A 23,106-nucleotide genomic window follows, 5' to 3' on the forward strand; every position below is an offset into this window, starting at 1 on the left:
GTAATTCTCTACTTCTGAAGAGTCGGTAGAAGACTAGTCAGAAAATATTCATCGAATCAATGAAATGGCTCTGGACTTGAAGTTGTAGGCTGGGTTGAAGTAACTTTCAAAGTTAGAAACCTTTGCGATATTACTAACAATAAGAAGATTTACAATGGATGCAAAACAACCAGTTTGTCTATATTTCCAAGTATCTTTAAAATAGACATCGTGGAAAAAAGATTAAGCATTTTCCTAGTTTAGAAGATTGATTTAAAAAGTTAAAAAATTTGTTATAATTATACGAACAATAAATATCTCATTCTATAAAAGAAAATTGATCGGAATAAATAAATATTTCTATTTATTTCGATTTACTGTTTAACCGCAAGCATAATAAAGATATAAATGTTCAAATAGACGTTCATTGATTTAATTAAACTCGCATAATTAGTTTTAGATCATCGTTGTTCTCCAGCATCCAGCGAATTCGGTCTTGGAAAGTAAATATTCAATAATTCTCGTGCAATTTCCGTAGTTATCTCGTTCCATAACTATTTATCACTCTCAAGCGTTCGTAATCAAATTAAAAGCGTTCTACCAGCAAAATTCAGATTAAAAGCTGCTCGTTGGCTCGATTAGGCGTCAGGCGTCCCTGACATCCGCTGATCGCCATTATTTTTCAACGCCGAACTTACATCGATAACTTCCCGAAATTCAAACGCGTAACACGTTACCACCACAAGGCTTCCACAATTTTGGTGCTTCTTTCGTTTTCGTATACAGCACGCTTTTCATTTTTAATTTAATCCTCGACTTTCTAACTTCTCAGTCGCAAAGTGTTTTCTATAGTTCCCTCGGTTAAAGTACACATTAGAGCATGTTTATTCTAGCGTTAAAAATGTTTTCAACGTAAATGTAAATGCCGGTGACCGCAGGTTGACTTGATCAAAAGCGAATCGCGACTCGAGAAATATTCAAAGACACTGTCAGAAGAACCCGCTTAACCGCGCGTCCTCGAGGAAACTCAAACCGTTCTATCGCTAAAAGGCTACCTCTGAAAGAAAGAAAAAGAAAAAACTGGCCGAGCAATTCGAGCAAATTTCGCGTTCGGTTTTCCCAGTTATTCCCGATGATGAGTACTCGAACGAACAACTTTACAGCTCTGTATTCGCCATGTACACGCGCGCGTTCACACACAGTCGAGATAATAAAAACGACCGGTCGAATAAAGTTTTTATCGGCTTGTTAATTTTCGAAGCGGCCGCGGCAACGAGGCTCACGCGATTCGCTTTTGAAACTATTCCTCGCTGCTTATCATTGTTCCTTTCGCGCCGTATTCCCCACGAGGGACTAATGTTATTTATTCTGCAGTGCATGGAAAAAAGTTAACACACAAATGCTTCGCTATTCTGCGTAAATACCAACATACATATGTACATACATACACACACGTGTACGATGTATTATACACGACGGAGTAGCCGGACGCAACGCTGGACGGGCAAAATCTGAACACGAATTGAACATGCAGGTGTCCGTAAATAAACTCGTTGCATCGAGTTTGTTGCGGCGAACCGTTGGAACGTGAAGGGTGGTTACGCTTTCGCGGCTTGTTCGCCCGCTACAAAGCCTCGTCCGTGGACCGGGGCTTTTTATTTCGCGAAACTGTTTAGCCCGGTCCCAACGCCTCCGGTCGGGGAATATCGTTTACATAATTACAACGGCCAACCAGCGAGCGCGCCAACCGGAAGAGCCGCTCTTCCACAGCCTGCGTGTATGTATTATATTGCGGACCAGTATGCAATAACGAAAGGAGGAAAGGTTATTTTAAGTGCAACAACTTACGCGCAACCATTAAAGGTTATAGGTCTCTATTCAATATTAAAGCACTGGCTCTCGTGGTATGGTAGACAACGTTCCTATTACACAATAGCAAAGAACGACAATCACGTTGGAAGGTGGACGTTGCTGGGGATGGGACGGAAGTTAGCGAGTTGCGATTCAAACATAAGCAATCGTGGGAAAACGTCTTTATCCGAGGGAAAGTATAGGAAAACGGCGACTATGGCTATAGAAAGTTGAGTGGTCGCGTAACTCGAAACTTTCGCGGACTTAGGGTACGATTCTAAGGTTCTTTTAGTTGCCGTATGCGACTATGTATACGTGTGGTGAGCTGGCCTTCTGGCATTGGACCAATGACATGTTGTTGAATTCATTTTATAAAGGGAGAGACAGGCCAGCCAGTTTCTACGTGGACTGTTTCCAATAGGCGCGATTCGATCGTCGGTGGATAAAAAAAAAAAGGAAAATTGATTCGATGTTTAGCATATTGAGAATGCTCGACGTGCTTCGAATGGATAAAATGGCGGAGGCGTTGGTTATAACCGGCCTGTAGTACTCGTGCTATTTTTTCCCTTTTTTTCATGTAGTTGGTCAAGCTGTTTAAGTGTCTCTGGACGCTATTATCTCGTTGATGGCAGCGCAGTGGGGGGAAATACACGGAATGGCAATGAAAATGAGAAATTTATGAGCAAAAGTCGAATGTGTACTTATATATAATTTAATAACTCTATAAACGTGCATACCATGATATTGATTTGCTGATGGTAATCAATATTAAGATACCGTTGTGCCGATCCCATTTTCCTTCGTTTACGTTACGGTACTACCTATTTTATTACAGTACCATGACTCCGTTTATACGCTCTCTCTCACACACGCACACATACACACTCTCACTCCATCTCTCTTTCTCTCTGTATATACATAAGCTGGATTTCTATTACTTTTCTTAGAATTTGCGCCTGTAATTTGTGAACCGTATCTCGGGTAATTTGAATCAGCGCTGGAACGAAGCACGATCTCTTCATCTTACAAAGAGCATAATTTTCTCTCGCGCAGCATATCGCTGAAAGTAATGAGAAAACAACGTTAGATATATTTAAAACACCGATTTAAAATGTTTAAAAATACAAGAAATTATTCAGTTCCTTTTTTATTTTCATTTATTTGTGTATTTTTTTCTGTATTAAACTCAGTCAGTTTTGTGTAAAATGTTCTCCGGCATCAAATCTGCAAAACTGTCGGCTACACGCGTTGTCAATCCCACGCAGTGTCATGAACTGTTTTCTATATATAAACACTCTGTTAATGTAGATGTTTTTAATAAAATGATATTATAAATAAAAGAAAAATTCACAAAGCTTTTAACACGATCTTTGGCAAGAATAACATTTTTTGCACTATTCTCTTTTCCTTTTTCATTTCACACTTATATAGATACATTATACGATAACATTCCCTAATTAAACCTTCATTGTTTCATAAATTGCAGGCGTTTATTTTGATATTACCATTTGTATGAGATTTTTTGCCATGTTTCTCTGAATATTCATTTCAAATGGGGTAGTTACGTTACAGTCTACAAGCTGCAACATAATATGTGAGACTCATTTGGAAATTGTATCTGGTACTTGAAAACTATCATTTTTGCTTTCCAGTAACTTGCGTTCGCTTATCTGTGGCAGCAGGTGTTCCAAATGACCACCATGTATTTTAACAAGTCTTATTCTTTTAACATATCCAGCTGTTACTAGAATTTGCTGGCAGCCTTGTTTAATTCGTTACAAGACTCTCTCCTGATTATTAATGAAAGCTGTTGCAGATAACGCGTCTAAAATAGGGTCAATGATTAAAATTCTGCTGAATTATTTCTTACAAAATAACTGAATAACAAAATTATAGAAATTTGTAAATGTTTAATATCTTTAATATTTAAAATTTGCTAATAATTTTCTATCAGTCATTCGCTTTATATCTCCTTTCAGGGGTCTTTCAAAAATATTTATATTCAGATTGATTTTATCTCATTAATTGGTTGAAAATATAGCCCTTTTTAGTAACTACTTAATGAAATTACGTGGAAATTATTGAATGGGAAAGTCCTTCGAGTTGGGTTGTTTCCCCGGCAACCATGAAAGAAAAATAATGACTCGTTTCGAATTTACGATGTCTACCGTGATTACAAGTTCAGCCGAGTTTTACGTCTCTGTGCTTTGCCAGCGGACAATAGCAGCCTCGACAAACACTCGTTTCAATTACATACAAACATGTTAGAGCTTGATTGAGCCAGAGATATTTTAAAGTGAATTTTTTTTTTTTTTTTTTATTAGCAATCTGACGTTACCGCGACTATATAGAATTTATATTTTATACATTAATTAGCAGTTTAAATTTTAGGTTCGGTAGAAAACAGGGGGAATGTAAGATACAGAAGATAAGTGTAAAAACAAGGCCACTTTTTTTGCAAAAACGTCGAAATAAATTACTACTATGTAGTAGTAGAAACGACTTTACTTTTACTAAAAAATTTACTTTGAATTTATTACCTACGTCTACTTGAATTTTATTTTGTTGATTTATTTACTATATTATTGTTTCATTACAATGTTACAGGGCAGTTCCAGTCGAGGAGGAGTTCATATGGAATGGCATCACGTGGACCGTCGACGACGACGCTGCCAACCGCGATAGCGTTGGCCGTCGCGATGTCAGTGATGGCAAACGGTCTTTGTCCAACGCAATGCCACTGCGACGACGAGAGCTTGCACGCGTCCTGTGCTTACGCGAGCCTCGAGGTCGTTCCGATCCAATTGAACCCGGAGATCAGACACTTGGATCTGTCCAACAATCGTGTCGGCAATATTCACCTGTCGTTCGGTTTCTACGGTAACCTGGAAACGCTTGATCTCACGTCGAACGCTATCCACACGTTGGGCTCGGACAATTTCGTCTTCCAAAAGAATCTGGTCACATTGAACGTAAGCGGTAACGCCGTCAGAGCCTTGGCCAAGAATTCCTTGCAAGGTTTAGACTCTTTAAAGGAATTAAACTTAGCCAGCAACAATATCTCCGACATGGACGAGCAAGCGTTCAAAACCACCAGTGAACTAGAAATCTTGAATCTAAGCGACAACTCGATCACCAGTTTGCCAGAAGGATTATTAAAGAATCTGCACAAAATCCGCACGTTGATCTTGCACGGTAACTTTCTGTTAGAAATCCCCACTGACAATTTAGCTCTGGCTCCGAGCTTGGAGAACGTCGACCTATCCGACAATTTGATCCAGGAGCTTGACAGGGACTCGTTGCCGTCGTTGCCCTTATTAGTATCGTTAAACCTGGCGAATAACGTTATCAGGAATATCGCTGACGACGCGTTCGATCGACTACCTGACCTATTGCACCTAGATCTGTCCGGAAACAATCTGACATCCGTACCCACGTCCGCACTGGCTAGGCTGAACGTTTTATCGAACCTGATTCTTAGTCGTAATCCATTAGGTACTTTAGAAGCCGGTGGATTTCGCAATCTATTTGAGCTAAGAAGTCTGGAGCTGAACGATTGTACGATCATTAGCGTGCACGCGCGAGCGTTCGCTGACAACGTGAACCTGGAACGAATCTCGTTGGATGGTAATCGAGGTTTGAAAGAGCTGCCAGCAAGGGTTCTCTATAGCGCCAGATATCTGAAATGGGTCTCTCTACGTCGATGCAGCCTGTCGACCCTGCAGCCCACGCAATTCCCTGTGGACGGCCTGTCGTCTCTTCGCGTCGGTGGCAATCCCCTGGTCTGCAATTGCTCTGTGCACTGGCTGTGGAACGTTATCAGAGCGGAAGAGCGGCGGAACGAGTCGAGGCTCGAGTTAGATACCCACGATATCGTCTGTACCGACGAGGAATTCGCCGGGAAAGCCCTAATCGCTCTGTCGGAGGGTTCGTTGCGGTGTCGGCTCAATCCTCTCTATCTGTCGTTGTCAGTAGTCGGTTGTGTAGCCGCGACGGCGACTATTATGGCGCTGATAGCGCATGTGACGCGGTCCAAGAGGAAGAAACGTCTGGCGTACGCGGCGCCCAATCGACCGGAATTCCTTGTCTACGTGGGCAGGAACAACGACGAACTGGACAAGAATGCGGAATCGTACAGTAGACGGCTGTTGGCTCGGAACGAGGACACCCCGTACGATACTCCACGCGGGAAGCCGGGACAAAGAAGCCCGCAACCGCAGGATACGAACATCTACGAGACGCCTAGGTACACCAGACCGACGACTAATCGTCGCGATACTGGCACCGATCCGACGTTTACCAGGCAGGCGGAAGAGGGTGTATACGCGGTGGCTGACGTTACCGATCTTCGCGACGAACCACCGGAAGTGCTGTCGCTTTATCGCATGCAGAGCCCCGCGGCTCCCAGATCGAACGTTCACCGACTGGACTATGGTTATGACTACGAGTACGATTACGATTACGAACCGCCGCTTCCTCAAAAACCTCACGTGGTGTTCGTTTGAGAGAACGGCAGCGCCTTAACGCTGCCCGATCTGTGAGAACAGAGATGGTTCTCAACCCTCTGGAGATTACCGAGATCCGTAACACGAAGAAACCGAGCCGCTAGCTCTTCGTTCAGGGAGAAGATACTTCCCCAATCCCACGGAGAAGATTCATAGAGGAAATGGATTACCTAGTGACGCGTGCTAGTTTCGTCTTGTACTTCGGTCACGTCCGGGGATTACGGAAGAAATTCCAGTAGCGACAGTCTCGCGCGCTAGATCTATCGTTGTTGCGAGCTAGCAGAGAACAGAGGGAGGGAGGAGGGTACTTTGGACAAGACCTTAATAGGGCTGGATCTATTCTGACTGATTGGCCAAGATCAAACGTGATACGGTAATCCTTCCTTCACCGAAAGTATCGATTCTGTCGTCCGTAAGAGGTATGCATGGAGTCGTGGCATACTCTCTCTTTCTCTCTCTCTCTCTCTTTCTCTCTGTCTGATCCTTCTCTCTGTCCGATGAAATTTAACGCGTTGCTCGCGGATGGTAGATCGGTTGAAATCATTCGACTACGGATATACTATACCCACCATAGAATCTTCAGCATCATCAAGAGAATAGCATTCCATCGTCCATCGCGCAGAAACGGGGACAGATGGTGGACTAGACTCGTGGTGGACGAGCTGAAAATGAAATGTCTTCCGAGAGATAGTCGCGCCGCTGGAGAACAGCAGAATGCATTTTCGCTGGGGGAACGCAATCTGACTCGGAATGTAAATTGTACGGCGCATAAACGTGGCCACCGTTGTATTACACAGGGACTGGGAATAGGGAGGCTACGGGAACGTATTTATTTTCACGGATTGCGTCGGATTCCGTTGGTTCAGTGCAAATGCTGGGCGCCGTGTTCCGAGGCGGGCGTTCATTTCGCATTTAAACGTAGTGACAAATCAAATCAAAGCAGCGTCTCGTTAGTCCGTTTAAACCCTCCCTAGACTAGCATCCCAAGATTACTCTTCCTCTCTCACTCGCGTCTTCACCAAACGTGTATCTGTCTGTCCGTTTCTTAACCCTAATTTCGCTTTTCCCCTCTTTGTTCGTTCGTCATTCCTTTAACTGTCTGTCTATCTTCGTCCACGTTTCCCGTTCGAACAACTGTCCGCGTCCTTTAGAGGAACATTGACAAGATTTTTGCGAGACGGTCGGCTACCTCAAGCACAAGCGATTTACATAAGCAAGAAACGAGTTGAAAGAATGAAGGATCGCTGGGCGTCGTTAAATCCGCGTTCCTTCATCCTTTCGTTCGCTGTTTCTTTATCTTTCTCTTATCTGTCTTTATATCTTTGTATAAGGCGTATACACACACTTACAGATACGTGTATTAACGAACACACACGCGAAGCATAACCACACATTAAAACATACACCGAAGGGAGCAAAAGACACAATGTTAGAATTCGTAAAAACTGGACGGTTCCTTTTTCCTTTCCGCTTGAACCCGCTGAAGTCGAGTGAAGAGGGCCGTTTTCAGATGAACATTGTAAATTGAAGCAATAATAGACGCGACCTTTACCGTTAGGAAACACATTACGATCGCACCGAGGTATATTTAGACACGAGAATTTCACGTTTATACAGACTTAAGCGTACTATATATATATATATATATATATATATATATATATAGTGATGATATATATAAATGATATATATATATTTATTTATTAATTTATGATGTTAAGTTTGGAAAAGATGTTACGTTTTGAATACGAGAAAAAAAATATACTTGATGCATCAACAAGAACATGCGTACGTATCCATCACGAAGCATCGATCGAACTTTCGAATTCGTGTATCAATGTGTACGAGTATGCTTTCAATCGTAAGTAACTGGACCTATAATAATAATCGTAATAGATTTTATTTATTCGTCCTGCATCGTTTATTATCAAAGGTTAATTACTATATTTAATTTAAACCTAAAAAATATAAAATATGTAAAACAGAAAAGAAATTGGCAGAAGATATCTAAGTTAAGAAGCAATCCATTTTGGAATGTAAATTCGTTTAAACTATTGAAATTATCCTAAACTTATTAAGTGTCCAGCGACTTATGGAGGGAAATATATTTTTTATTTACATAAATGTACATTGTGCACCCAGAAAATCGTAATTCGTGACACGTAATGTGTCGCAAGGATTATTACGCGGACTCCGTTAGTACGATGATCTGGATAACTCGGCCGTATGCGTATTGCCGTCGTTGTGCGCGTCCTCGAAACGCAACGCGTCTAGAAATTTAATGGAATATCGAATTCCTGCTGATTAAAGTCTCCAAGCGCGATGGCTCCTCGAAGGAGAAGGTTGAAAGTTAAATATTCAATTCGCCACGGTAAACCTTCGCCCGAGCCTTCGTTCGCTCGCTCGAAAACCTCGGATTGCTGTAAGATTTCGGGAATAACAATTCCATCGGAATAATAGCGCCTCGATTCGCGGAACGAGGTCAGAGCGAACGGTATTATTCTCTTAGAATGTCACGTCCGATTGGCTTAGGCGATTTTTTATTATGTTTATCTTCTATCTAAATATCAGGATTAAATGGATGGTAGATTAAATCGATTGTTTCGAGTTAATTAAGTTTTATTTAAGAATAACTTTATTTTAATAATACATACATAAATTCAATTACTTAAGAATTTAAGATGCCTTGTGAGAAAAATGAAAAATCATTCGATTTTAACAAAATAGATAAAATTCGATTGTTGAAACTTAAAAGTTAATTCGTTTTATATTTAATTACACCTTCTTATCAAAACTATAACTTTACAATAATTTAGTGAAATAATCCAAGTATTAGTATGCAAACGTAAATATATGAATTTATTATTTAAAATCGCGTGTGTGTATCATTTCGTGGAAGGCTATAGCGGTTAAGCCATATTTACGTTTATAGGATCGATACAGAAGTTATTTTGGTAATAACAATTTACCATAGGCTTATTATTTTGTGAAAAATATCTACGATCGTCATTCTCCTTTTTCGCGATACATTTATCCTTAAACCTCTCAGGGCGCAATGTAAACCAATATCTCACGCTTTCCTTAAAACCTGATTTCAAGGGGTCCGTAAGTAGTAAAAACGATTTTTATCAGACCCGTATAGAGTCCATCGATCGAGAGTTAAATTCTCGATGGAATAACCTCCGTATGAAATAAACTCGCATAAAACTTGAAAATCCTGACACACCAGGATACGAAACGGAATCCAAAAGCAAAAGAACTGCCAACGATAAATAATAACCGTATTCCATTGAAGTTCACTACAAAGCTTTGACTCTATACTATGTATTTATACCGTGTGTTCTAGGTTTCTCCCGTAAAATGGTATTAGTATATTCTGTGAGTAAAAGTAAGAAGAAATTTCAATGAAATTCTAATAAATAAATTTTCAAAATCTATAAATTCTAATCAAACTTGCCGATAAATGATTTATAAGGCCATTTGTACAACGATTTTTTTCTTATTTTCACTCGCAGTTATCTTCCGTATTAAATAGAAGTTTTAATAAAATTCCAATTGATAAATTTTAAGAATACAAAAATCCAAATTGAACGTTTATTACGAGAAGCTACGTTTATACAGAACTTTTTCCTATTTCTACTCACACAATGAATATCGGTTTGCAAAAAAAGAAAAAAAAAACACACATACTGGGACATCCCACAATGTCAAAGATGTACAAATGAACGAAACGCAATCCGGAAAAGGGGCTCAAATAGAATTTACGGAGCGAATCCAACCGGGGCGGCCGAATTTGAACAGTTCCCCCGACGCTCGACCGCTTAATTTACGCCGCGATCGAATCGTCCCGATAGCTAGCAGGCTACATAAAGAATCGGAAATGGCTAAGCACAGCCAAATGAAATATTCGTGCCACCTGTAAGAACGCGATCCTGACGCGCTGGTGAAAGCGGTCAGAATACATCCGACGATCCCTTTCGCGTATTACTTCCGCGCCCCTCGGTGATCGGCTGGCAGACAGCTGTGAAAAATTAATTTTCCCCGAAGCAGCCGATCCCTCGGCAGTCGACTCGAATCGAGGGTGAAAACAGTGAAAACAGAAAACAGCTACGGTCCCACTGACCCAGAAGCCGTGGTTCTCCCGTTCATGGACTATCGTCCGACCGTCCATCACTTTCAGAAAACTTTCCAAGTTTCGACAGCGAAGTTCGCAACCGATTGTCACGACCAGGCCGGAAACTTACTCGCAAGAATAGATCCGCCAGGTATAGAGACGATTTGATAACGCGGCGATTTTTCAATTCCCGTTTCATTTTCCGCCGATCAACGACAATAGAGTCAAACTTCCCGAGCTGTCCGGAGTTCTATTAATCTGCATGTAAAATTATAGACGTCTGACATTGCCAAGTTCATTGTGTATGACCGTGTAAAAGTACTTCAAGGGAATTTAAGTTGGAAGTTGAACATACAGATTGGGTGATTTAAATGTTTGCATTAAATTGTTGTTTTAACGAGGAAATTCGATCAATATCGTGCAGTCATAAACATAGTTAATTTACATTTAATCGAAATGTTATAAGAATAATGTAAGAAAAATGAGAATATTTAACAAAGATATCTAATATTGTAATATTCCCTAAATCAAACAATCCTGATACAAGTAATATTTCCATGTTCTTGATGACCTGAGAATAAATTTCATGCATACGCCTAAACCGATTACACCACGTGATACATAACTTAGTCCCATTTTGACCAGCCTGCTACACCCAGATTAATTCGATTCGGATTAAGCGAGCGTTCGAAGGCACGACTAAAGCAGGGCAAAGAAAATGAGCCCAGTAGAAGGGAAGTTTCGACCGGAGGAAACCTAGATTAAAGAGCAATCAGAGAAAAAAACGAAGAGAAGGGGAACTGAAAATGAAAAGAACGAACTGGGAGAAAAGAAAAAGCGAGTCACCGGACCACCCTCTGACAGGCCAAAATATTAGATTTGAGAGCATTTCATTGGACCCACTTTCCCGGTCGGTTAGCCAAGATTCCACGGTGGCATTTCGCCCGACTCGTTAGTCATGGTAGTTAGTCATGTTACACGGATTTCGCCCAAGGAACGAAGAAGAGAAAGATGAAAAAGAGGGAAGCTGTGCTCGAGCAGACGGAGAGCCGGTAGGTCGCGCGAGAAGAAACCAAAAAACGGCCTACCTCTGTTCCTTCTTCGTTCTTCACGGTGTTCCTTTCTCTGTTTTTTCCTTTCTCCCTCTCTCTCTCCCTCTCTTCTCCCTTACCTTTTTTCCTTTCCGGTTTCGTGTCACGGGGATCTCGATGCGTTCGAGGCGCGCCCCATCGACGGCTATTTTTGTATGTACATAGAGACAAGAGCTGCGCAACGTCGAATGCACATCACGTTCCTCAGACGCGTAAACGTCCGTCTTCAGTGTCCGTTGTTTTTTGCTGTTCATTACTCCCGGCTCCTTTTATCTTGTCTGTCTCTTGAACTTTGTCCATCTGTCTGTCTACGATAATATCTCCGCCGGTTTCATAACAACGATGCGAGAAAATACAGTTGTTAAACGATTTCGGGATTCTCTCGAACGCAGCTTCCGCTGCTTCGTAACGAACCAAAGCGCGACAGCGTGCCGCATATCACGATGAAGATGATGATGACCGGGCGTCGTCGCTCGATCGCTCGAGTGCTGGTCCCTCGTTCACTCGAGTCTTCATCGATGCTAATGCGGCGGTGTCGCCTGGGTTTCTTGCTGTGTTTGAGAAAAGTCTGTCGAATATATCAGTGACGTGCAATATTTTATACTTCGTTCAGAATATTGCCTATATTGCGATATTAACTTAATTATACAAATACGTACTTGGACTTGAAACATTGCCAGCTAGACGAATTATAGAAATTTTGAAAAATGTTATCTTTGGGAAATTGGCGATTATAGATATTGAAAATGAAGATCACCGCATTCTTCTATAAATATTATTGAAGTATGTTTGTATATTTGAAATTCTTTTCACTCGTTAACGTATTCAGCTTTCAAAAAAATAAGTAGATCGCCGCTCTACAAATGACGATATCGCATGCGATTAAATTTCCAACATTCCCCAGAGAATAAGTGTGAATTTGAGATAACTGTATCGTAATCTGCTGTCAGTTTATGAAGTACGAGATACCTCGCGATTCCGAGCAAATTAATGCTGATTTATTATATTAATCCCCGAATAACAACGCAAAAGCAATTTATCCCGATTACAACGATTCTCTATTTACACTCGAGATTCCAACAGTATATTCGAACGATACTTTCTCAAACACTAGGACACCTGTCTAGTTCAGCCGCGTATTCATGTATCTGACGTTTAATGGAGCTATAGTAACCTGTAGACTACTTAAGATTAGAGTTAAGACAATATCGACGCGGACGTTTCATTTTCCTCGAGCGTCTAAGACACAGTTCGTATATATAATTACTTCGTTACATGCAATTTGGGTATATTACGTACGTTTATGAAACCGGCTTACGACTGCGTCCACTGTTTGTGCCATTTTTACCTTTTCTTCGTCCCCTATCTGATCTGTTTCCTGGGCCTCCTTGCACAATTATTTACCAACTAATAATATTCAATAATAATAAACAAGTTACAAGTTGTAGGATATAAACGTTTGTTTTATAATTTTACTTGTTAATTGCTAAACTTACTTGCAGAATTTTATTTATCTCATTAGTAGACTGCGGATTTTTATGTATATATGGGAAAATTAAAAGTGCAAAGAGACAAGGAATGCGCATAATATGCGAAAGTAAATGAAATATTCAAGATGCAACACTCGTTATCATATTTAGTAATTCTTTAGTTGTGTTAATAAAAATATGAATTTGCATAAATATCCGCGGCCCACATTTTTTCTCGCTCATTACTAAACTCGTTCCTATTACAGGGCAATTTATTAATGCTGATAACTTATAATTTGCAACTTGTAAAATATCACGAATAATATTAATTTAATTGTGCACGAGGGCCGTGATCGTTTGTAACCTGATTGTGCTGCGAAAATCAAAAAGTAAACTAGTGTAACTTGTTTCGTCGTGAATGTACCGCCTGTACCTACGTGAATTTTTCCTGTAAATATTAGTATAATAGTTTCGTGTGTTCATAGAGTTCATAGCTGTTCTTTATGTACAGCCTCTAGCTTCGCGTTTTCTTCTCGCTTCCGTTATTCTTGTTCCCTTTCGTCTGTTATTCTGTTCTCTCCTTTTCTTTTCTTTCTCGTCAAACATAGAGACGAAAATTGAAAATATCGACACGAAGTCGGTGATTTTTGCATTTCGCTGATTCGCAGAATTTTTCCGTAAAATCGCTGAGCATGGAATTGGTCATTTCCGCGAGAATATCGCGTTGAACTATTATTCTTCCTTGACGCGGTAGATCTCCGAATTTAATAGTCCTTTCGAAAACTTTCTGCCACGTTTTTCTTAGGTCGAGCGGTGTATAGCGAGAAATGGCAAATCTCGAACACAAACTAAATCGACCGACTGATTTTTTCCGACGTTTAATATAACTTAGACATACTGCATCGCATACGTGCACATTCGTATTTTCTACAAACGACCGTGCGTAGGATTTTTTCAATTTTTGATTAACGACCAGTCAACTTTTATCACAAAGCTAACATTACTAGAACGAACCCTCGTCTTGTGTACCGTTTTAATACTCTCCGCGAAATTTCCATTAAATTTCGCGGTGGAGCTACGAATTTATACACTTAATAATTATATATAAATTAATTATAATATAAATTACAAAATATATACATACTACTACCATTATAGTAGTACGTATATACATGCATACTCACGGGTAAATATGTATGTACGATTTACTTACATACACGAAATATTTTAAGTAACCATATAGAAATTTCATACATTGCTAATAAAAATGTTTAAGATATCTAATAAAGTTATATTGTATATTCAGTAATATGTGTGCTATTTGTCCGATATGTAGATGAAATGCCTGTTAACTCCCTTTTATTTTGCGTTGTTTTATTACGTATGTATACGTATGGAATATTACGTGTAGATATCTCAATCCTGTGTTTTATATATCTCTATGTGCTTATCTTGTAACGTTTAATTACGATATTTTTACGTTTTATCGAATGTTTACTTATTCTGATTTTATGTTGAACGTACTAAAATAAAAGCCAAGAATCAAAGATTTTTCAGAACTTATTTTCTCAAAGATCTAGAAGCTCGAATGTAAAGAACATCGAGTTGCACTCTGTTGAATAAACAAGGGTAGTCGCAAGGTTTTTATGCGCGGTACAAATAGATTTACTTTAGGGATAAAATCCTATTTAAAAATACCACGTCGTGTGGTCCATAAATTCTGCCACCCCTATCTTACTATTGGGTGTGCACAGGAAGTTCCCAAGTGTAAGTTCTTCTTTTTTCTCTCGATTTAAGTAGCATACCGGATGGTCTTTAGTCAGGCATTAATAAAAACATCTGAAATACATCAATAAAGGTAGATGGCTTTAAAATTTAAAAGAGCAGAATAACAAATACATAGAAAAAAGTAAATAGGTTTCCACGATAGTTTTATTTATGCGATATGTATCAAGAATGGACAATTGTTATTATACAATTTTGCCATATGGAATGAATTATTACTCGGTATTATTCTAATAATACTCTTTTTTTTCAAATACAGAGAAACACAGTTTTTAAATTTGATATTTGTTATATTATAGTTTCAAAATGCCAGAGTATGTGTTCATCAAAGTTTGTAATTATACTGTACATATTGACAGGTAGTTAGCCTATATTTTATTACATGAAACATTGTTTCTCATTGTATTTATCATCAAAAAATTACAGTTACATACTAGTTCTTTTATCAAATAAGGTATCAAACAAGAACAAAACATCACAGATAAAGTTCAAAATCCACTCTTGCAGCGTCATAAAATTGATTATTTTGTCCTGTTCTTCGCACCCAAGCTCCACTTTTAAAATAACCTTCCCTTGCCCATGCATTCATTTGCTCACTTGTATGAGGACCATAAACTTCTGCATTTTCATCTTGTGACCATTTTAATTCCCATGTTACTTCTTTAGCTTCTTCTGCTTCAGAATTATCAATTCCTTTATTATTACCTAAAAGAAAATAAACATAATATATAATATCAGAAAATTATATAGGAAAACATTCTCAGAAAAAATAATTACTTTCATTCTCAACCAATTTTGCTTTCTCTTTTACGTCAAAATCATCAGCATACATATCCAATTCTGCTTCCTGTTTTGAAGGATGAGCATGTTTATCTCCTAGCTCGACCTTATGAAAATCATATTATAGTTAGGTTACTAAAAGTTTTTAATATCTATCATATTTTATCATATGCAATTACCTTCTTTTTGATTTGCTCGTAACTTTCTTGATATATATCCATATTTCCAGTACGAGTTAACAATTCATTTGCCAACTCTGTTAATTTTGTTATACTAATAGAATTTTGATCATCTTCTATCGGTTTCTTTTCCTGTTTTCTTTTCCATCTCTCTGCAGTAGTTAATCTTTTTTTTCCTTTTCCTTTAAATAATTGTAATGATGAACATATTCTTTCAAATGTAACTTAATCAACTAAAAATAGCTACCAAGCCTGCACAAAGCCTTAGAAACAGTTTCTCCAGGTTGTAAGTATTCCAATATTTGTTTATAAACCTGAGTTGGATTGAACATTATATCTGGATCTTCATCTTCACTATCGCTATGTGCCAGTCCAAGTGTTTTACTGCTTTGGCTTTCCTTCTTTACACTTGCTGTAGAACTCGCTTTGATCTATCAAGATTACGCCTTAGTAATGTTTTGCATTACTGAGTAAACAAGGCAGGTTTACAGATAATTTTATTTGTTTGCTGTATGGAAACATATTCTGATATTTCAATATGCAAAAGTCCAAGAGCAAGAAAAAAATTAGAAACATGAAAACAAATTTACATTTTATTTTAAACTACCAGGACTTCAATTCGTATTATACAATTATGCAAATTTAGTGGATTAGTTCTGTCACATATTCTAAGATTAAAATCATTTGACCAACTAGTTTTACAAACCTGCATCCAATCAATGTTGTCTAACCAATTATCTCTAATTTCTTTTTCTTTGTTCCAAAGATAATGGCCTTGTTTGTCAAAATGTCCTTCTTCTAATTCCTCTTTCATATTAAATGCTGTAAACCCCACATTTGTTTCTGGAGCACTTGGTCCATCTTCGGCACCTAATAATTATATACAGATATTTAACATCATGTTAAACAAATTTTTCATATTTTTACGTACCTTCAATTTCATCATCACTCATTATATTATAATTATCCTCGTTAGCATCATCATCTTCTTCATCCGAATCTAACGAGTTTTTTACTGGTGTTTTTCTAACATTATTATCTTCTAATTCATCAAATTTACGTTTATACATTTTCATATATTGTGAGTATCAAATCGATAATAAAAGATATCTGTCTTTCACTTTATCGTAATAACTTATTATTGACTCTTCCAGCACGTACAGTGAAATATAATCTTTTATTGGACGTTTCTTCACTATTTTCAAGAAAAATATTATTTAATTCTATATAATAATTATTACACTGTATTTCTAGAATGTCTAACAAACAAATTTCAGGAAAACATATTTAAATACAAACGGTAACAGTACAATTTAAACAGTACTAATTATGTATAAAGTATTTAACTACGTTCAAGTTAGGTTAACTTTTGGGCAGAGTAGTAAGCTGGTAACCACGATCCACGGTCGTATACACAGATCTGGCAATTTCCGTGTACGGGTAAAACTCTTGAGCACAATCAAATAAACAAGTTTGGACACATGCTAGGGAAAACCGTCCATTTTTTGAATTAAAAGATGTCAAGATGGAGGGTAAGAGAAGGTTTCGTTATGCGAGACAGACAGAAATGAGTAGAATACCTCTGTCTCTGTCTGACACATTCATAGCATGTCAAGCATGCGCAGAACAAAATCCTTCTTATTTTCCGCGTTTCGGACACAACATTTTTTACGACACAACTTTCGAACGAGTTTTTCTGTTTTCGGAACGAATATACAAGCAGAGGGGAAACGATAGTGTTAATGCCTATAAGGTCCAGTTGGCCCTCAAGAAGAAGTATTGCACCAAGCGGCTAAGTATTGTACTGATTGAACTCTAGTATAGACAAAAACCACGCTAGTATGTAACGTATGTATAACAAAAACCTATTTAATTCTATGGTCGTACGTAAAAATTCATATTTTTCTATTCGAAATATACAAGTATAAGAATAACAGAATCACATAGTAATCAAAATGAGTTGGCCTAAGAAAGAGAAATTAATTTTTTAATCTATCGCAATTTTTTAATCTATATCGCATCGCGTCGATGTTTTTGTTATAATAAAACCTAATTTCATTTTAATAGTAATCTCACTAGTTGATGGCCAGCGAATAATACATATTTCTGACGAATCTGTTTGCAGAACAAATTAACTGTAGAAAGATTTCACACGTAACGATTGATTTGTTATCCACGACTTTTACCCATGTTACTTATATTACTGAGTAAAATTTATTAATTCCATGAATTTTATATGAATTCAAATGTAACGGCACAAGGCAAAGAAGGAAGACGAGAAAAGACACTGTGTTAGTGTGCTATGGTGTATCATGTTCGTGTTTCTATACCCCTTACACCTAAGGTTTTGTCCTAACAGTTAGGATCTAGCTCGCTCTATCGCATTAAGACAAGTTCGACCAACCGACCAGCAGTCAAAAGAAAAAGTTTAATAAGCCCATTCAATGCTTCATTTTAATCAGGAAAATTTTACCAATATGTTAATGAAATTTTTATTAGCAAAAAATTAAAAATAAAAATTTTTCGTCGTTGTATTAGTATTGCCTCACTGATGCGAAAGCGATCTTACTGTGCGACCTTCTTGAGTGTCTAGGATTTAGTCAATGTTTAGAGCACGCCATGAAGCTATCGACGATCCTAGCCCTGGAACGCAGGACGTGCGATGGCTGTCGAATAATATTTGCGACTGGTTTTCAAAATGTTTTTGTCTGTAGCATTTACATATTAATTAATTAGGTATATTAAATTTTGTGTCATTTAGTAGTACTTTCATATGACTATGGACTCATGTAAGAAAATACCAAAAGCGAATTCAAGGGAGTCACGTTTACAGCACGCTTTATAAATTCGGAAATGTCGAACTCGCGTGGTTTTATTTTGACGTTCGTCCACGTCGACGATTGTACGAAGGATACTCGAATATACCAGGCATCGCAGTTGCAAAATGTCGGGACCCTCTGGTTTACATTATCGTACGGGGAGGGCTTAATTTATGACACCCTCAAATGTTAATGCTTCTCTTTTCCCGAGAATGGCGAAGGCCAGGTGCCCGTCCCAGGCGTTCGAATTTCAATACAGTCGTATATTTTAATAAATATAAGAATAGACAAATCACCTTGTGGGCCTTCGTGGGCAAACGTAACTGCCGTACCGACTTAGAAACTCGACATTGATTTAAGCATCCTTTACTCATAAACGATGACCATTTGATAAAGTATTTACTAAAAAAGAATTAGTAGAGCCTAATAGCACACATGGCAAATGTGTGTCCAGTGGAGATGATAGACAATTACTTAGGTACTTCAGTAATATGTATGTATATGTGTGTATTGAATTAGAGATATGTACATATAAAGAAATAGATGAGTGAGCAAAGCTGCGGCGACGACATCTCGTAGGCGTATCAGTAATGAAAATAAAAGGTAAAAATCGTGGATCACAAATTAGTTATAACATTAAATCTTGTCTGCATAAAATCATACAAAATAAATAAATCACGTCAGAAATATTATTCGCAACCTATCAACTACTGAAATTACTATAAATATTGAATTAAATATTAAATTAATAAACTACATTGAAATAATATTTGAATTTTTTATAACAAAAATATCTCTACGAGGAAAGTAACTTTAATGTTAAATCTAAAAACTATTATGTATGGAAAATATATTAAAATTACTGCACCATTCCATTGATCCATTACCGTTTCAGGGGAAAGATTTTCTTTTCTTCTCCAAAAAAATATAATAAGCTAAGTTAAGTTTAATTATTGTGCAATTTTGTTATTCTCGTACTTGTCTATCTTGTATAGAATAGCATGAACTTTTCTGTAGAACCACACAGTGAAATAAGCTCTTGTAGTGTGGAACCACAGCGAGTATACCTCGTTTGTGGTGGAACTAAACAGGTTCTTGTATATGCTAGCGTGAAACCAAACAGTGCAAATCACTAACTTTATCGGTTCTTGTATATACTAACGTGGAACGCCTTCAGCACTTGGCCGCTTGGTGCAGCACTTGTGTTGTGAAATAACTAAAATAATGGGCGCGAGCTATGGTCGTATACACAAGTCTGGACTCCAGTGGAGGAGGTAAGGCTCTAAATATCGGAAGCTACGCTGTACATATCGGCCATCATGGAACACTGCAATTGTGAAGTTACGATTTTGTATTCAACATCATCGTTATATAAACTAAAGAATATAAACTAAACCATCGAGCTTACTCAATGACTAAACTAAATTATTCTTCATAATTTTTCACAATTTATTTAAAATAAGTATGTATACAGGGTTTCATTTGGTACAGAAAACTGCTGTTTAAGTAAATATTAATTGTAAATCATTATTAAATATGTATTATTATCTTTAATAAAAAAAGGTAACAAAATTGCGACCCCTAAATTAAGTATATACACATATATTTAATGTAATGTAATGTTGTTTCGTATAGTAATTCGGCTGGTAAGGCTCCAACATCTTTGAATTTCTTCGTTCGTCTTTGTACGCGATTTGTATTCTAAGTAAAACGACTGGTAACATCCCCACCCAATTTTCATTATTATGACATCCTAATGCGGTTTTCAATGAGCGACGCTACCGTTCGACCAATCCGTTTGACGCTAGGTGGTGGACAATGGTTGGTACCCGTTGACATCCGACGATGGAGGACCTTGTCCTTGAAAACCCTATCAGTTGTGATAGTTTCCGATAGTCCGATCCTTTGTTTCTTGTGGGATAATAAAGGTAGTTGACTGTAGATAACACTGATATTAACAGGTTATTATATATTTGAATGCTCCAACAACTTCAGTGTGATACAAGAATGAGTATGTGATATGACAACTACGAACGAGTACGATCTGAGACTCCTTTCGTGATGACGATGATGATGTATGTGTTCAACTTGTAGTTTCTTGCTGGACTTCTGACTCTTGATGTTCCTTGCACCAGCCTTTAACTGGTTCTTGACTTAGACTGACTGAGATTTGACTGAATATAGACTAGAGCGCAAGGAGAAGAAGTAGAGTTGACCCTCCTGATGATATAGACTCGATCTAGACTGGATGTAAACTGGATGTGAAACTGGATGTGAAACTGGATGTGAAACTGGATGTGAAACTGGATGTGAAACTGAATGTGAAACTGGATGTAAAACTGGATGTGAAACCGGATGTGAAACTTGGTGTAAACTTGGTATAAAACTTGGTGTAAAACTGGATGTAAAACTAAGAACTAAAAATAAGAGCGACAAGTCAGTTTTACACCATGTTATTACGGAAGAAAACTCGGTGTGCGTGTGCCCTTTGCACGAAGAACGCGGATTCGTTGTTCACAATTTTCGTTAGGAAAAGTGAGGGTAACGATCCGCGATATCAATTGGTTATGACCCACTTTAATGCCTGAAGGTATGAGGAGGAAGCCTCCTACCAACGTGGCTCATGGGTGGCCTTGTTCATGGGAAAAATCAGCCTTTTTGTTAGACAAATATTCGGTTTTTCCCAATAGATGACTACCCGTTTTCTCCGTGTTTGTAAGAGCGTGCAATAGACCTAAGGACTGTTTTAAATACCAGCTATAAACCGAAAATACTTGCATAATTAAAGGTTCCTGCAAGCTAATAAGATTCGGTTTGTGTTGGGGCCTTAGGTTTATTGAGGGTCTGTCTAAGGAGGTTTGAGCCTTAACGGTCATACAATCAAGGACGTCGCACGGACCATTTCACGCGACGTAACATGCGGATATCAATGATTTTAAGACCCCAGCGATTTCGTCCGTTTGTTATGTTAGTCGTGACAAATCTTGGACATCACTGATTGCAAGAATCCCTCGATCGTTATTTGGAGGTTTTTGAAGGATAAAAATCCTAAAAACGCTCTCATTACATAACCCATCCGCTAGATTTCTTAAGCGTTATAGAAAATGGTTTTTCGTCTACAAGTTCATTATTGCGAAGAAGATCCCTCAATTTGAATTCGCTAAACTCATCAAACGAAGAAATAATACGCGGTTTCAGAGTCTCATATTTATCTCTAGTCAATGAGTTTCTAAAGATTTTCGTGACAAAGGACAAAAGGTGTGTTATCTTTTTGATTGCGAAGGCCGCCTCAATTTCTGTAAATCACAAAATTAAGGTTCTCTCTTCAAAAGAGAGATTGTTTAACCATCGACAATGCGTCAACTGCGTTTCATACATTGCGTTTGTTAAAACTCTTTGAGGAAATGTTTTACTTCTTGTCGGAGAATGGTGTAATGGCATTTCGAAGAGATCATGTCGAGGTCACCAATTTGTGGTGGTCTTGACAATTAATTCTAATGATTCAATAACTCTTATAATGTAGTAAACTCTTTATTTTATAACTTAACTTATTTATTTAACACTTTAACGCTGAACTGAACTTACAATAAATTCCGATCAAATATTATTATGTTTGACACGTCTCGATACTTCAGATTCTCGTCGCTAACTGACTACTTACAAAAAGAATTACGTTAATAATAAAATAGAATAGTTAAAATACATGTACGATGTGATAAAATAACATATAGTAAAGTATAAATATAACAAGGTATTAATAATTTTGATAATTAAATTTTCTTTTTCGGTTGATAAAGTAGAGAGTTTCTTTAATTTGTTGGTACAGTTGGCAAAGTTGGTACAGCGTACCTTAATCCAAAGTTAGCGTAAAGTGGCTCTGAAGTCCGCTGCAATCATAATTTCTTAATTGAAGCGCTTTCCTGCAGACAAATTGATCAACATCATTTGATCACTAACCTACCACGAGAGTTTCCAATCCTATATATAGACCTATATATGACCGAGATCAGGAGTCCAGACCCCAAATGTGGAACACGAAAAGGCATTGAATGTCACGGCTATTATGTACCTCGTCCGTCATACTATACATTATTAATCCCAGTGATAATTTATTTTATTTAAAATATCTGTATGTTCTATATATTATTAAATAACTCCAAAAAGGAGTGAAGAATAACTAAATTAGTAACCTGATTTTATCAATTTGATACCTGAACTTGCAATTTAGAAAATTTCAATTTTCTCTGATTTTTTGTGCTATGAGAATTAAATGAAACTGATTTAACATAAATAAACGATATTCTTATAAAACGAAAAATAATTACGTATCTGATAGAAACTCTTGTAATTTTAGATTGCGATCACTTATATAAACATGCATTTTCACAAACACAATTACGCAAATAAAACCTAAATAGAAAGTGATTTTATCTTCTAAATATTATAATAAATAGTTTGCTTTGTATAGTTTTATTAATACATCATTTTTTAATATATCAAATTTACATGAAGTCCATTACCTAAATAAATTTTT

At 37.6% G+C, this 23,106-nt stretch overlaps 2 protein-coding genes and 1 long non-coding RNA gene across 3 annotated transcripts in view; 2 read left to right on the plus strand and 1 right to left on the minus strand.

The window, feature by feature from the left end:
- Nucleotides 1-14,560, plus strand: part of LOC126865318 (carboxypeptidase N subunit 2-like) — a 37,041-nt gene extending 22,481 nt beyond the window's left edge. Inside the window, exon 2 of the mRNA XM_050617750.1 lies at nt 4,438-14,560. Within this exon, the coding sequence (XP_050473707.1) occupies nt 4,470-6,335 (1,866 nt within the window). The 5' untranslated portion in view covers nt 4,438-4,469 and the 3' untranslated portion in view covers nt 6,336-14,560. The remainder of the gene's footprint in view (nt 1-4,437) is intronic.
- A 363-nt stretch (nt 14,561-14,923) lies between these two features.
- On the minus strand, nt 14,924-17,317 carry LOC126865331 (CD2 antigen cytoplasmic tail-binding protein 2 homolog). The gene is made up of 6 exons (XM_050617771.1): nt 16,685-17,317; nt 16,460-16,623; nt 16,001-16,184; nt 15,754-15,935; nt 15,572-15,680; nt 14,924-15,499 (listed from the first exon to the last, which is right to left on the minus strand). Exons 1-6 carry the CDS (start codon nt 16,827-16,829, stop codon nt 15,270-15,272), a joined length of 1,014 nt encoding a protein of 337 aa, XP_050473728.1. The 5' UTR covers nt 16,830-17,317; the 3' UTR covers nt 14,924-15,269.
- Nucleotides 17,318-17,335: 18 nt separating this feature from the next.
- LOC126865351 (uncharacterized) lies at nt 17,336-22,754 on the plus strand. Its single transcript, XR_007689508.1, has 2 exons — nt 17,336-20,583; nt 20,667-22,754. It is a non-coding gene; the product is annotated as an uncharacterized LOC126865351 (long non-coding RNA).
- The last annotated feature ends 352 nt before the right edge of the window (nt 22,755-23,106 follow it).

This window comes from Bombus huntii, chromosome 4, assembly GCF_024542735.1.
Source record: "Bombus huntii isolate Logan2020A chromosome 4, iyBomHunt1.1, whole genome shotgun sequence".
NCBI lineage: Eukaryota > Metazoa > Arthropoda > Insecta > Hymenoptera > Apidae > Bombus > Bombus huntii.